Here is a 15,159-nt window from a genome sequence, read left to right as displayed (position 1 = left end):
TCTTATTTAGCAAGCCTCTCTATTTAGCTCTGCCTAGACATACCCCCCCCCCCCCACTCCGATCCCTCTAAGCTCAACAGCTTCTTTCTAGTGGAGTAGTTGTGCAAGAGTGATGTTTACGTGGGGGTGTCCCTGCATGCTGAGGGGATGAAAACAAACAAAGGTCATGCCAGTGTGCTGTGCCCGCCCCCCGCCCCCCACACGGGGTTCCCAGGAATACTTAGCACAAACACACGTCTGAGAAGAGTTGTGTGCCACGTTGCCCACTGCTCCGACTGACACAACAACGCTCTCTATGTGCCACATTCAACACAACACAAACATCAGCAGCACCAACATGCGTTCCTTACGCAGGCCAAGGTACACAAGGGGGCCGGCCGAGAACCAAGACGCCTCTGTTCTGATGCACAAGCTCACCAGTGGCTACTCCAGGAATACGCTGGAGGTACAGTATACGTGACGGCCGGCGGAGGGAGCGCTGTGAAAGCATCTACTGTATATGTACGACGCCATGAGTGGGTCAGTCTGACCATGTCCACGCTTCACTTTCTGAGAGAGCTTGAGAACTTCTATGGCTTATCTCCAGTCTGGTAAATACTACACTTGTGTAAAAAGCCATGGCTCAACCACTACTTAGGAAGCCCTCAGAGAACCATGTTAGGTCTGCAGCATTCTTGGTTTCCTTTTCTGTCCAGACAGGACACCATGTGACCTTGCTAATAGCACATGTCTTGTCGGTGTTCACAGATTGTGATGCACTTGAGAAAGCCAGATCAATATTTGGGTTCAAATCATTTGACCCAATACAGTTGTGGTTCAAGTACAGTACTGGCTCAAACTGCTGGGATAGGCTCCAGCTGCCCTGGCACTTCAAACAAGCCGTGCGGTAGAATGTCAATAGCGTATAATTGATGTCCCCACTGAATATTTGAGGTTCTTGTGTCATCAAAATCCTGCCCTGGCCGGACTAGAATGCAACCTTAAAAAGGTTTTGATGGGCTTATACTGCAAAGGTGGACCAGACCCCTCCTATAGAGAACTGAAGAGTGACTCTCATGCCATCTAGTGTTGACCGGATATAATGCAGGATGGGGGAAAGGGGTCCTAGTCCCGTACACACGTACCCTTGAGGAGGACCCTAAAAAGGCTGGTCTAAGATCCTATTACTGCTATGATGTTGATGTCTATGTCTATGTCTAGTATGTCTATGTCTAGTATGTCTAGTATGTCTATGTCTAGTATGTCTATGTCTAGTATGTCTATGTCTAGTATGTCTATGTCTAGTATGTCTATGTCTATGTCTATGTCTAGTATGCCTATGTCTAGTATGTCTATGTCTAGTATGTCTATGTCTAGTATGTCTATGTCTAGTATGTCTATGTCTAGTATGTCTATGTCTAGTATGTCTATGTCTAGTATGTCTATGTCTAGTATGCCTATGTCTAGTATGTCTATGTCTAGTATGTCTATGTCTAGTATGTCTATGTCTATGTCTATGTCTAGTATGCCTATGTCTAGTATGTCTATGTCTATGTCTATGTCTAGTATGTCTATGTCTAGTATGTCTATGTCTAGTATGTCTATGTCTAGTATGTCTATGTCTAGTATGTCTATGTCTAGTATGCCTATGTCTAGTATGTCTATGTCTAGTATGTCTATGTCTAGTATGTCTATGTCTATGTCTATGTCTAGTATGCCTATGTCTAGTATGTCTATGTCTATGTCTAGTATGTCTATGTCTAGTATGTCTATGTCTAGTATGTCTATGTCTAGTATGTCTATGTCTAGTATGCCTATGTCTAGTATGCCTATGTCTAGTATGTCTATGTCTAGTATGCCTATGTCTAGTATGTCTATGTCTAGTATGTCTATGTGGATGTGGATGTGGATGTGGATGCGGCTAAGCACGGAGCTGTAAATATCTCGGAGGAAATCATTGATTAGCTTGATATTCAACACGTCGGCCACCACAGCCCACTTGGGAGGAAAGAAGACAACAAGAGAGAAGCGGTACCATTGATCACTGCCTTCGGTCTCCATGGAGGAGGGGGACTGGTATTACCAGTTCAATACCGCAGACGCTTGATACGGTCATGTGACCCATGAGCGGAAAGGGCCCGCATGGAGTAGAGATACACACTGGGAAGGCCTGTGAGGATGATTAAGCAACAAGATCTCATTTCATGCTCACTGGATTGCTTTCTCTCCGGTGGTCTCCATGCCTGTTCCTCCATCTCCAGTGTTCTTCTCCAGCCCCTCCAGCATCTTGCATCGCATTCAAACATTTTGAACAGTTATGCCTGGAGAAGCATGCATAGCAATGAAACCATCAAGTTCACCGGACTGCTTCAAATAGTCAGGTTAAGTGGAGAAAGGTGGCCCTCTTGTGGTCCAAGGAGCTACTACACCCTACTATATGGATAAATATTCAACTTACACAAGACTACTACAGCGTTTTAAAGTGGAATCCAAGAGTTAACGCCCATGTCCATCATGAATATAAGCTCCACAGGAGTTCCAGGAACTCATACATTAACACTAAAGTTCATGTCTTCATTCTAATCATTTAGAAAATGTTCCAAGTAGTGTATTTACTTGTCATATGATATATTGCATGTTTTGAAATTGTAACATAAGATTTAAGATATTAAGTCTCGTAACGTCAATTTAGCCCGTGCTCCAGCACCAGTGAAGTAAAGAACATTGACGACACCTAAAGATGAACCACAAACAGGCCAACGCATCAAAACCACAGTATTATTATTTCATATTTTGACTATTACTCCACTTTATGTATATTAATGGCCTTACTTCATATATCGGCCCCTCAGCCAAATATCGGATATGTTTTTTTCTTAGTCCCAAATATCGGTGTCAGCATCGGGCCCAGACATGGCATATCGGCCGGGCTCTAATTGACACATTTAGACGAGAGCGTAAAAAAGCAGCAGCCAGTCAAGCTTGAGGGACATCACAGAGACGGAAGACACGGCAACGGACCAAGACACCCGTGTTGCGAGACAAAAGCTCACTCTGCTGCATTTCGATAAAGCCGACAGCGCCAGAAGGCCAGCGAGGGAAGGCGGCACTTCCTGTGTTTGCGCTGCCTCCGGTGGTGACAAAGACTTCCTGTGAGCTGCTGCTCTAATCGGCCGGGTCTGGCGGGGGGAAAGAACAATGGGGGCGGAAAGAGAGCATGTTACAGTTGACGAAGGAGGGGTGCCCACGCAGTCAAACATGAGCTCATATGCAAAGAGAGGATGCAGGTGTGCCAGAACACCCCCACAACAAACGTGCATGGAAGGGACAAGGGTGTGAAGGATGCGGGGGTGTCCAAACTTTTATGAGAGACGGTCAGATAAAAAAGTGAAAGGATGCAAGTACCACTTTGATGATGGTGAAAAAGCATCAACTCCGCCCCCCACCTTTACAATTGTTGTCATAGAATCCACTGAAACCGTCAGGCTGACATCCTTGGGCACGGCAGGGTGCACGCAAGGTAAGGGGGCGTGTTACACGTAATCCAGGGTGATTATGTTCTCCCCGAGGCACATGGACCCAGCAGAGCGCACCAGAGCCCTGACCTGCTGTTCCTTCTACAAGAGGCGGCTGTGGGGAACGTCTCTCTCACGCTGACACGAGGAACAAAAACAACAACTTATAAGGTGCTTAAATACGGCCATTGATGGATTGTAGCTCTGGAGGTCAAGCTTCCATTGAACGAGTCAACAGTAACTCAGGGGAGTTAGCGGGTTCCGGGTGGAAGCGGTGCCGGGAAGCCTGTGAATGTGAAGGAAAGCGAGTCAAGGATCTGGTCTTTGCCACAATGAGGAAAGGGAAGCAAAGCACACCTCCAGTACGGCTGCAACATTTCTACCATTCTTGAAGGCAACTCCTCCAACTGGAAGTGCAACATAATTTGTCATCTGGAATGACTGGAACACATCAGCTTTAGCGTGTGCTAACTGCCTCGGGAACCTCAGTTCATACAAAGAAGACGTTTATCTTCATCTTTATCTTTGATGAATGGCTTGGATGAGGTCAGGCTAGGCAAGTCATAATATGCAGACGGGCAGCACAGAGAAAGACGCTCAGAAAGGACTAGCGGTATCGGTGCAAGAATGGAGATGAACACGAGGGCAGCTTAAGCAGAGCGCAGTCAAGCACTAAGTAAAAAAGGAGGAGGTCAAGAACCATCGCTTGTTTCCAAGAACTTCCCCCTCCATCACTCTTTATGTAAGCTAATCTCTTCCATCTCACTTGGCCTCATTTCACCAGCTAACAGGCAGCAATGAATCAGCAGCACACTGCGTGTAGTAGCATGCTCTGCCCTGCCCTGCCCTGCTAACAGGCTAACAGGCTAACAGGCAGCAATGAATGAGAGGAACACTGCGTGTAGTAGCATGCCCTGCCCTGCCCTGCTAACAGGCTAACAGGCAGCAATGAATCAGCAGCACACTGCGTGTAGTAGCATGCCCTGCCCTGCCCTGCCCTGCCCTGCCCTGCCCTGCCCTGCCCTGCCCTGCCCTGCCCTGCCCTGCCCTGCCCTGCCCTGCCCTGCCCTGCCCTGCCCTGCCCTGCCCTGCCCTGCCACCAGGCTAACAGGCAGCAATGAATCAGCAGCACACTGCGTGTAGTAGCATGCCCTGCTGGCGGCCTTAGGCAGTCCCAATCTGGTACCTTTGGTAACTAGCCCCGTACACACCCCTCTAGTCACCTTGACGTCCCTACTAGCCAATGTAGTAGACGGTAAGATGCAAGAACTGACGTGGCAGCATTGCTGGTGTAGTATCTCAAACATAAGGTGGCCTAAGTTTACGCCACCCTTACGGACTGTATGGGTGACAGGACAGAAAGATGGCCCCCGCTTTAAGCATATCAAGCTACCTCACAGCCTCTACTTTATTTATTTTAAAGCAAGGCAAGGGAAGAAAGACAAAGAAGCCAAAACATACCACTTCCACACAAAATGGGAGAAGATATTAAAAAAGAAATGACAGCAGTAATCATGAGCAACCATGATCAGAAAGTTGATCTTTGGCAGGTCTTGCCAAAGTGGAAGTTGGAAGTGCTGGACAAAAGACAGGCTCAGATGTTCTAGCTGCTACAGACAGCTACCGGCTTATGAAGATGGCAACATGCACACAGTGATGCCATACAGGATGTGCGCTTTCAGTCAGACTTATCTGTGTTTACACTTCCTGGAGGTGACACCAGAGGCTTCACGTGGGGGCCAGATAGTGGCTTGCGTGTACAGTCAAGTCTGGCTTCTAGCTGGTCTCTCTCACCGCAGAGCGGCAATGTCAGCAACTGCCAAAGGGTGGTGCAATCCCAGCAGCAGAAATCAGCTGACCTTCTCACCCTACTCTCAACATGCTCCTCCTCCACACCCGTTTTAGATCCAGGCAAGGTATGACGCTTGTCCACAAGACCTCTGGGTAGATGATCAAATGCTACTTTGAAAACCATGCTAACGTTAACTCATTCAATCCCTTTTTCCAAAAGACAACCCCGTCATACTGACCTACTGACCATGAGACCACTGGGACTCCTCCCTCAAGGCGCACAGAATATTGGAAATAGATCATGGTGTTATATTTGTCCAAAAAACAACCATTTTGTTGGGTTGTTATTGTTTAGACATTGTGGCTAAATTTGTGTCACAAAGTTAAAGTTATGCTTGAAATGTATCTTTTTGTATTCACAAAAAACCTTTTTTTTTGCTATTTTGCTGAAACGTAGCTATGTTCTACTGCTGATGACTAAAGAACGGAAACTTCTTATGCAAATGAGCTGAAGTCTGCACTGAGCACAATGTGAGCTTTGGACAATATTTAGACAATAATGGAAGTGGTCAACTCAGAAATATTGAAAATTGGGTTTTCATTTATATGCAATTTTTGCTAAAATTAATTAATTAATTAAAATTAATTACATTCAAAAATATTCGCAAAAGAAAATGTAAATATTTGGAAAATGTAAAAAAAAATCAATAAAAAGGTTGATGCTAATAATAGTTTTTTCCCTTATATTTCCCCTGTAAGCTGAGATGCAGTTTTTAAAATGTACATAACTTGTTAGCATATCACAAAATATCAGTGGCATAGTTGCAGCCATCCATTTTTTTCACTATGTGCCCCTTGAGGGAAAAATTTGGACACCCCTGGTCTAAATAATGCCACTAATGACCTTCCACTTCCTGTGCAAAGCAGCTAAACAGGAAGTACACCATCAAGACCAGCTCCCACACTCCCCCCTCAGCAGCAAGCCTGCAGTCGGAGTATTTGCATGATGAGCTGCACTCCCACATTTTTACCTTGTCCCACACTTTGGTTACTCCATCTCTGCTGATCTGACTCTGTCGCCCCATGTGGGGGTGGAGTGGGTAGTGGGGCTGATGCGTGTGTGTGCGTGCGTATGCGTGCGTGTTTGGCTCGCCTGGCCTGATGCAACACGCAGCTCTCTAATCCAATTCCACTTGAGGCCTTGCGGCCTGGCCCCAGCCACCAAGGGCTATCTATGGTGAGCTTCCACCAGTGCTAACGGCCTCCTGGCTAAGAACACTTCCAGCAGCTCAGTCCTGAGCCACATGAACCTGACCAGCTCTTTCCCTTCCTGCCCTGCAGATGGATAATTTCCCCGTGTGTCCCGCAGCCTGCGTCCCAGGAGTTATCCCCCCCCCGCCATTACAGACCTCTGCTGTTCCTCATCCAGCTAATCCACCCGGGCTGCCGCTTCCTCATCTATCTCCATCCCACCTATTGCCCGAGCGGCACACCAAATCCTAGAATTGTGGGGGATGTGAGAGGGCATGTTCGTACGCAGCTCACTGACTTACTTCCTGTCAGACAGGAAACCAGGGGTGTCCAAAAGTGCAGGGCGCATCCCATTCGCGGCGCGTGGCTGTTGTTCTATTGGTCCATAGCACATTCTAAAACTAGAATTTAAAAAGAAAACTAAAAATGAAAACACAACAGCAGCAGAAATAAGCAGCAGTAATTTGGGGTGAAGTTATTTTGTAACAAAAACACCCTCCCAATTTTACAAGAATAAACTTGTACTATTGAGAGGAAAGATAACGTCACTAGTAGGACAAAGTTGAAGTATTAAAGAAAAAATATGCTATGAAAATGAGAAATGTTGCAATGGGGGGATGCACAGGAATAATACAGGCTTTGCTAGCTGAGATGCTCTTTTATCTTGGAACACACACACACACACACATATATATATGTTCTCCTCCAAGAAGAAGCCATCCTCATTTGGTTACAGGCTTTGGTTAGGCCTGCTACTAAATATTGGCTCTCCAACAGGCTGTTGCCATGAGCAAATTGGCACAATGTTGGTCAATTTTCAGTTCCAGTCTAGAGAAGACAAGCCAGAGATCGAGAGGCGTAAGCGTTGCAAAAAAGGGTGGCGGCCATTAACCAACACAGACACTAGATGAGAAAGGAAGCTTAAGGGGCATAGCACAAGGGAGAGAAGCTGATTAGTCATGACGCTTCCCGCCAGGGCTCTCTTTTCCCGTCCGTCTCCATCCATTGGCAGCGCCAGTTGTGCGCCAGAGGCAGGCCTCGCCGGAGCGTTACAAAAATAAATGAATAAACAGTCACAGCATGGTGCCTTTGCCCTGCCAACACATCCAAACATCTCAGCACAGCCGAGAGAAATTCCACACTTTAAGACTTGAATCTTCCGGAAAAGAAGTACTGCAGTGTCATTCTGGTATCATATTGATTCCCAGGCCTGGCCTTGACAAGACAAGTACAAAAGTACCACCCGGGATTCAGGATGTCAAGGAGGCTTTTGGCTTGTCTCTCCTCCGCAGCCAGCAGGGTCATCCTGCTACATTCCAACGGGAGTCAGCTAGCATGGATGGATGGATAGTAGGCCTTGGTGCCAAGACTCTAGATACTGTACTCTATTAGTCACCTAAACCAAGAAAATGTTCCTACTTTTGTTCTGGAAGTCATTGTCAGGTGACAATAAGACGTTTGGCCTTTATCTGCGAGTACATCTCCCAACTCTCAGGTGGCAAAATACACGTTGGATCAATGCTCGTCCGTGAAGTGACATGCATGTGCAAACACGTTTTTCTGCTGGTAGGGGGTGTTATTTGATCAGTGTACATGTCAGGCGACTGCTGACTTTGGGGGGGGGGGGGGGGGGGGGCAGATTGAATACTTGGCTCTGGTCTCAAAATAACTGAAGCATGGATGAGTAGGGAATACCACCAAATACCAAAAAGCGGCGGGGGGGGGGGCTGATGTCAGAGAGGCCACGCTAGCTCAATCGCTACCCCCCTCCAGCTTTGCTTTGCTCCCCACCCCTTGCTGTCAGTCATTGACAGACGCATGAGGCACAGTCGAGTGGACGCTGGCCCAAAATGGCCGGTCCTGCTACCCGGTCTACCCCTCACCATGCTCGACTAATGGCTAGCTAATGTTGGTAACCAGTACAGGATCTATCTCTTAGTTGTGCCAGTAAATTCATTCACATGCCAAAAATAGAATAGACGTTTCACAGCACACACATCCGCCAAGACTGAGCTGTACTTTTTCCACAATGCTCTACAGTTGCATCACTACATTTATACAAGTTGTTTCGCTCTAGTTCCCACCGCTGCACAAAGCTTTAGGACAAAAACTGCAGTTCATCACATAGCAAAAAACTGGAGGAAAAAATAGTTTTGAGAAAGAGGCAAAAAAATTAAGTACCATCACTTTTTTCAACTATGTATTAAAAAATAAACCATGGATCTTTGTCATTCCAAACATTGAAAGACAAGTCATGTGTACTATCCTGGTGACACTGGGGAAACTTAGCTTACGTTACGTTTCCCATTCAGCTTCAAACACTTCCTTAAATTAAGAATAAATACATTGGAGAGGCTAACTGGTATCGCCAAGTGGCCCTTGCCATGCTGCTTTTTATACTAGAAAGACCCAGAACCTTCTGGCACCTCAAATGTCTTACCACCAAAGCTGCAGCAGACAGTATGATGAGGAAAACAACAATCAGGGGTCAAGCCTTAACCCACAGGCGATGCAGAGCAAGCTAAGGGTTCAGGTCGAGAGTGGTCCAGCTGGCTCCGCTAGCTGCTTTCCATGCTCCCCTTTAGTGCAGCAGGACCAAGCCATCGCTCCAAATCCAGAGGATTAAACATCTGTCAAAGCCTGCCATTTCACCAAGCAGGAAAAGACACATTTAGGCGTCGCACATCTCCCCTGTGATTCAGCATCCTGTCGCATTCTGAAATTGGGCAAATGAGGTCATTCAGCATGGAAAAAACGCCGGCGCTCACCGTCTGGGTGGCGTCTGGCTCACAAAAAATGTGGACTGTGCAAAAATAACAACAAAGACTATTTAAGCACACAAACACCTCTGAGTCGGCCGCCGTTAGCACAGAAACAAAGATCTCTTCCGCTGGGGCTTTCAATGACCTCCACTTTGGAGACCCGCTACTGATGGTTTGCACCTTACTCACAAAAAACGACAACACTTTTGTGTCTTTATTGTCTAGTATGACCAATTATTAACACAAATCCACAAGGACCAACCCTGAGGGTTGACAATGCGTCCAGACCAACCCGGGGAAATTTGGAGGTTTTGTTTGTGCGCTGGCAGGCAGCCCCACACAGCTTCCACATACTTCCCCACACTATTTGCCACCAGTTCACTCAGCCGCACGCAAAATGGTGTCCACGCGTGAGCGAGGTGTTCCTGCAGCTGGCCCCTCTTACGCTGGCTTCTGTGACACTTATTCCAGGACGCTGGCGAACTCTAACCACGGCTGTTTGGATAAAAAGGTCAAACTAGACGTTTTTGCATAGCGTGCACGTGAACGGCTGGCAATAATGTCATGGCTTGAAAGAAGCCTTTTTACTGCTGTGTGCTTCTTCAACATGAAGTCATGCGTGGGCGGGGCTCTTCCATTGCTCAACAGTCACGAGGCAAAGCAGTCTGACAGCACCAGCTCAGCTGTTTGGCCAAAACACAACCAGTACTTTTGATGGAGCCTCATTGGGCTGCTCGTGAAAGCTGTGGCGCATGGCTTCATTTGGATACATGCCATTGGCCGCCGCGTTCTCACCAGTGCCGCCCCTCCTCTGACAAGCCAAAGAAAAAGTCAAAATGATATTTTGTTTCTCTCCAGTGCGTATTCCCTGCCAGCTATTTTGGCGTGCCATACGTTGCTGAAGACAGCAACACTTGATCAAAACCTTTGATAAAGAGGACTAAAAGAGGATAAAGAGGTCATTGTGATGGAAGTGGAAACACCGACTGTGGCTTCAATTAGGAAGGTCACACACACCGTCGTCACTCTTGCAAGGAACATAACACATATACAGCCGTCCCTCGCCACTTTGCAGGGCAGATTCTGCAGCTTCCCTCCATCCCCTTCTTCCAAACATATACGGAAGGAATGGATAAGCCATGCCGTTTCCTGCTTCAGCGTGGCCTATGCCGGAAAAACAATATGCATATCCAAGCAACTGTCAGGTCTGTCCAGTATAAAAATGTATAAATGAGCTCAAATACAAATACAAGAAATGAAGTGGCATTGCAATTGTGAAGGTAGTGCTCTACATTGGCCACTAGGTGTCAGTAATTGTCCAGTGAGACAAGCACCTGAATTGATGGCCGGACCGGCAGGCTTTTATCGTAGGTTGAAATGAGCTCGCAAGCGGCACAATAAAAATAATAACAACATAATCATCCACATCATCCATCAACCACGACACAGGCAACCATACACCCCCGAAAAGCCAGACGACAATTCCTGTCCACACGCCTCAGAGACATTTATTGCAACACACATAACCATGATTCTCATTTAGGTCTCATTTTCTCTGATTATACCCATAATGTTGGGTAATACCATCGTAAAGGTAACTATGTGGGTGTTATTTCATGTTGAGAGGGCTCTAATCAACCACCACATTTGGTTTCTGGTCGACGTGCTCGACCTCCTGAACCACTGAAGCAGCTGTTTCATGAATACTGCCAATAATAGTCAAAAATTGTGCATATTGAAGAAAATGTCATGTATACAATCACAAGAAATAACATTTACAAGCATAAAAATACAAATAAGGCATGAAGGCAGAAGATGCATTGAAAACTGCTGTGATGATATGTCGTGTTCGACACTGACCACTAGATGTCTGCAACTAGCTCTGGGTTTTCCATCATGCCACTTCAAGGGGACAGAAATATATTCACGCCCCCTCCTCCCCCCACCCCATTTGAAACTGATATATACGTATCTATTTGTACTGTACAGCCCTAACTTGAAACTGAAACCAGGAAAAAGCAACAAAATGGAGCTGTGACACGTACGAGCGTATTCTAGAGTCAAACTGCTGAGTAAAATACAACTGTACATTGAACGAGCCTTTATTCTTGTCACTTATACAGAAGTACAAGCGAAAGTCATTTGTACATGCTGGCAGGTCTGCCCTACCATTGCAAGTACTATTTGAGAAGTACCGCTGTGATGTTAGGTGAAACGCACAGAAACCGGACTTTTATCGCAGGTTTCCATGATCTCACAAAAGGCAATCATTACCAATCATCACTAATGAAAATCCCTGATGGAAACTTTGCAGCCGTAGTCTTCTTTATGTCTAAAATGGCTTTTTTGCTCTTGGAATGTCTGCTGTATTGGGTAATCAGAGTGTAAAGGTGACTATAGGGGTGTTATTTCAACTCTAGAGGGCTCTAATAATGTTAAGACGTTCTAAACAGGTTTTTGATGTATTTAATATTTTAAATCAATAAAACATTCAGTGGAAAAGTTGCAATAAAAATACAAAAATGTGTGAAGAAGCAAATGAGGCCTGACTTGACTTCCTCCAGAAGTACTCATGAGTATGAATATGAATTCCTCTGATACTGTAGGTGCATGCGTGCTGTTGTTGCTGTTTTTGCTGAATGTTATCTCAGCCAAAACGTCACATGGTGAGGACGCCGCTCAGAAGGCAGCCGTCCACCCTTCCTCTGCCCTGCCTACTCTGTGCCAGCCAAAAGAATGAAAAAAGCCCACTTACCTTGAGACACCCTACAGTGCAACAAAATAAACGTGTAATCATTTGTTATTTCCACCTAGCACATTTCCAAAGCATGCATCTCAATGCAGAGCAACGAGGATGACTGTACAGAATATAAGACAGCACATCTTAACAGACATGACTTGCTGGACCAGTTGGCTGACAATGGATGCTTTAGCGGTGGTGGCCACTTGCAGACTATATTTCAACATATAGTTATTTACTTGACATCGTCTTGCATGTTTTACATCTCCCGTCCGCGATGACGTTGATGGTACATGCGGGCTGGCTCGGCTGCTAACGGGGATAGCAGAAGAAGGCGGCCCGGGAAGGAGCACCTTGCGTGGGGGCAGAAACCCAACTAGGCTCTACAGCCGCGTTAGCCGGAAGTCCGCTAATGTTAGCCACTTTGCTGCGTTAATCATTGCTATAAATAAGCATTCCCTCCAGCAAACCGTCCTCGACAAAGACACCGTCAGGGTCCGATGTGGGTGCTGCCATGCTAGCAAGAAATACTCAAACGTGGGAAAGTATGCCACGATAAGCCTCCGGATCCTTGCTGACATTTGGTGTGTTTATCATTGCAGGTGAAGCCCACTGCCAGCTTAGCTATCGAGCTAGCCTCACCGGCTAGGCTAGGCTAGGCTAAGCGACGTGCTATTCGCTTCCAGCAATATCATGACTTTATATTGGAACGTGTGAGAATTCAACACGACAGTCTACTGGGAAAATGTCAAATAATAAGTCCTAATAACGAACGTCATGAGTGCGCAGGCGACCTGTCAAAGGAGAGGCGGCTGCGTGTGTACTCACCCCATCAACCAGTCCATGGTGCTGTCGGAGCTAGCTCGGCTAATGCTAGCTAGCAGGGGATAACGCCAGGAGTCGGCGGCGACCCCTCACTTCGACCGGTCGACTCCCTTCGCTGCCCGGCTCCCTCGCCTCCGGAGTCCCGTCGCCCTCCCCCGGGGGTCCGTTGCCTCACACGCAGGAGCGGCGCTCACACTCGGAGTGGTTGTCCTTGTCGTGCTCCTCCTCGGCTAGCTCGGACCGTGAAGACGCGGACCCGCGGGTAGCCCTGAAGCGGGGACTCAAGTATCGGACTGCTCGGAGCCGGGCGAGGCTCGCGGGGTCCGGCCGCTGCGGAACGGAGGCCGGGCTGCTGCTGATCGACGCCGGTCGGCTCCGTCATGAAAGCTCGCCGCTGACAGCCCGAAGCTCCGGCGAGGCTGCTGCTGTCGCTGCTCGGCGAAGCGCTCTCACGTCGACGTCCGGAAGTAAACACGGCGCTCCGCTGTGGCGCTCCGCTGTGGCGCTCCCGTGCGTGAGCCTACGGGACGTTGACGCCAGTGAAAAGCCTCTGGAGCATTTGATGCTTTGAAGTGTACGATCTCCTGCCGCTTTTTAGTCATGCATGTTAGGAATACGTGCCGGCAATACCGCTGTCATCGATGCAATATGTGCGTGATTCGTTATGAATTTCCGCCTTCAATCATGAAATAAAAGTCGCTTCCGGCAGCAGCCGAGAAAGCGAATTTACCAAACGTAAGTTCGAGCGACACTTTTCACTGCTTTTTCGTGCTCAGTGTTAACAAACCTGTGGAAACGTCATATTAAAAATATAGAGGCGCTAACCGCTTTTCATCGTATAGCGTCAAATGCGCTGTATTGCTCTCGTTATGCACCGCAAAGGTCACTGCGTTGCAGTAAAAACGGACAATGGATAATAACGCCTAATATATGAGCTCATAATGCGAGGAAGGCCGTGCAAATACGCCCTCTAGCGGCCGTCGGCAGCACGGCGACGGGAGCAATGTGATTGGATGCGCTGTTAGCAACGTGAGGGGTCGTGACGTCAGTGTGACGTCATTGTTTCTCATCTTCAGAAAGAAACAGTCTGATATTTTGGATTCCTGAAAAAATGAACGCATGGGCTTGGATCTTTGGATCTTTTTGGATCCTTTTGGATCCTTTTGGATCCTTTTGGACATTTATTTTATTCTCACACTGTGGTCTCCACCCTGGAAAGAAAAGGATGCATGCAGCAAACATCATCATCCATCCGTGAGCTGGAGCCTATCCCAGCTGACTTTAGGCCATACAAAAATCATTCACACCTGTGGGCCAAGCACATGCGATGACTAGTCCATCTTCTTCACGTGTTCTTGGCATTCTGCTGCCCTAAACGCTTAACGCTGGTGTCCACAGCGAGTGTTCATCATGAGGAAACCGGAGCCAGGGAAATGTCACAAGCAGTCCATATTTCTCACTCGGGGGGCGTCCATGTGCACTGACCTCCGACTGTCCGACTGTGGAGCGCCACGGCTGGCAGCCGCTTCCTGTACAGCAACGGAGGGCCAAATGGTCATAAATGAGCTCCCATAGGCCGGCCTCCGAAGGAGAACAAAGTGTGTTTTATGTCTTGTCATCTGCAGTAGGGCCCCTGCCCCGCCTCTCTGGGGCGGCCTCTCGGCATCATCTACACGGCCCTCCCAGTGCTGAGGCCTCCACCGCGTTCTTGGGCTTTGCCGTTTGAGGTAGCTTGGATGTACTTGTATGTATGATGTAACGCGGGGGCGTCAAACTACTGCCATGCAGGGCGTCAAACTACTGCCATGGAGGGCGTCAAACTACTGCCATGGAGGGCGTTAAACTCCTGCCATGGAGTCAAGTGTGTGAAATGTCATCCCCTTCCCTCACACTTTGTCTATAAATATCAGCTGACCAGCTGACCAGATCAGCTGATCACTGAGAATTGAAGCCCTGTGAACAGGAGGCAGAGCCTAATGATTGGCTATTTGGCGCCTTGGTGTCCTCCAATCAGCTCCAAAGGAGGCGTGGTTACAGATATGATTGGCAGTAACCCACGGAGTGGTCCGCCACACATGGCCACATGGTGGCGGTGTGGGGTAAAGGGTGACCGGTGCAAATACTGCTTGCCCCGACCAATCACAATCACTGACCTTCACGATGAGATGTTCGAATCCAGTATTGGCTAAAACGGGCCTTCCCAAACGCTTTACACTCTCTGGCCCTTCAGACATTGCATGTCGTCCCGTTCTGGCCTTTCCACCCAAAAAAGTTCTGATTATTGTCCTGGCGGGGC

At 47.6% G+C, this 15,159-nt stretch overlaps 1 protein-coding gene across 1 annotated transcript in view; it reads right to left on the bottom strand.

The window, feature by feature from the left end:
* mob2a (MOB kinase activator 2a) overlaps positions 1-13,470 on the bottom strand; it is a 38,240-nt gene extending 24,770 nt beyond the window's left edge. The window contains exon 1 of the mRNA XM_058075457.2: positions 12,867-13,470. Within this exon, the coding sequence (XP_057931440.1) occupies positions 12,867-12,883 (17 nt within the window). The 5' untranslated portion in view covers positions 12,884-13,470. The remainder of the gene's footprint in view (positions 1-12,866) is intronic.
* Positions 13,471-15,159: the final 1,689 nt, after the last annotated feature.

The sequence above is a fragment of the Doryrhamphus excisus genome, linkage group LG1 (assembly GCF_037039965.1).
Source record: "Doryrhamphus excisus strain RoL-2023G ecotype Guam linkage group LG1, RoL_Dexc_Guam_v1.1, whole genome shotgun sequence".
In the NCBI taxonomy this organism is placed as follows: Eukaryota; Metazoa; Chordata; class Actinopteri; order Syngnathiformes; family Syngnathidae; genus Doryrhamphus; species Doryrhamphus excisus.
Note: the sequence above shows the minus strand (reverse complement) of the source record. Positions and strands in the feature narration are given on the sequence as shown.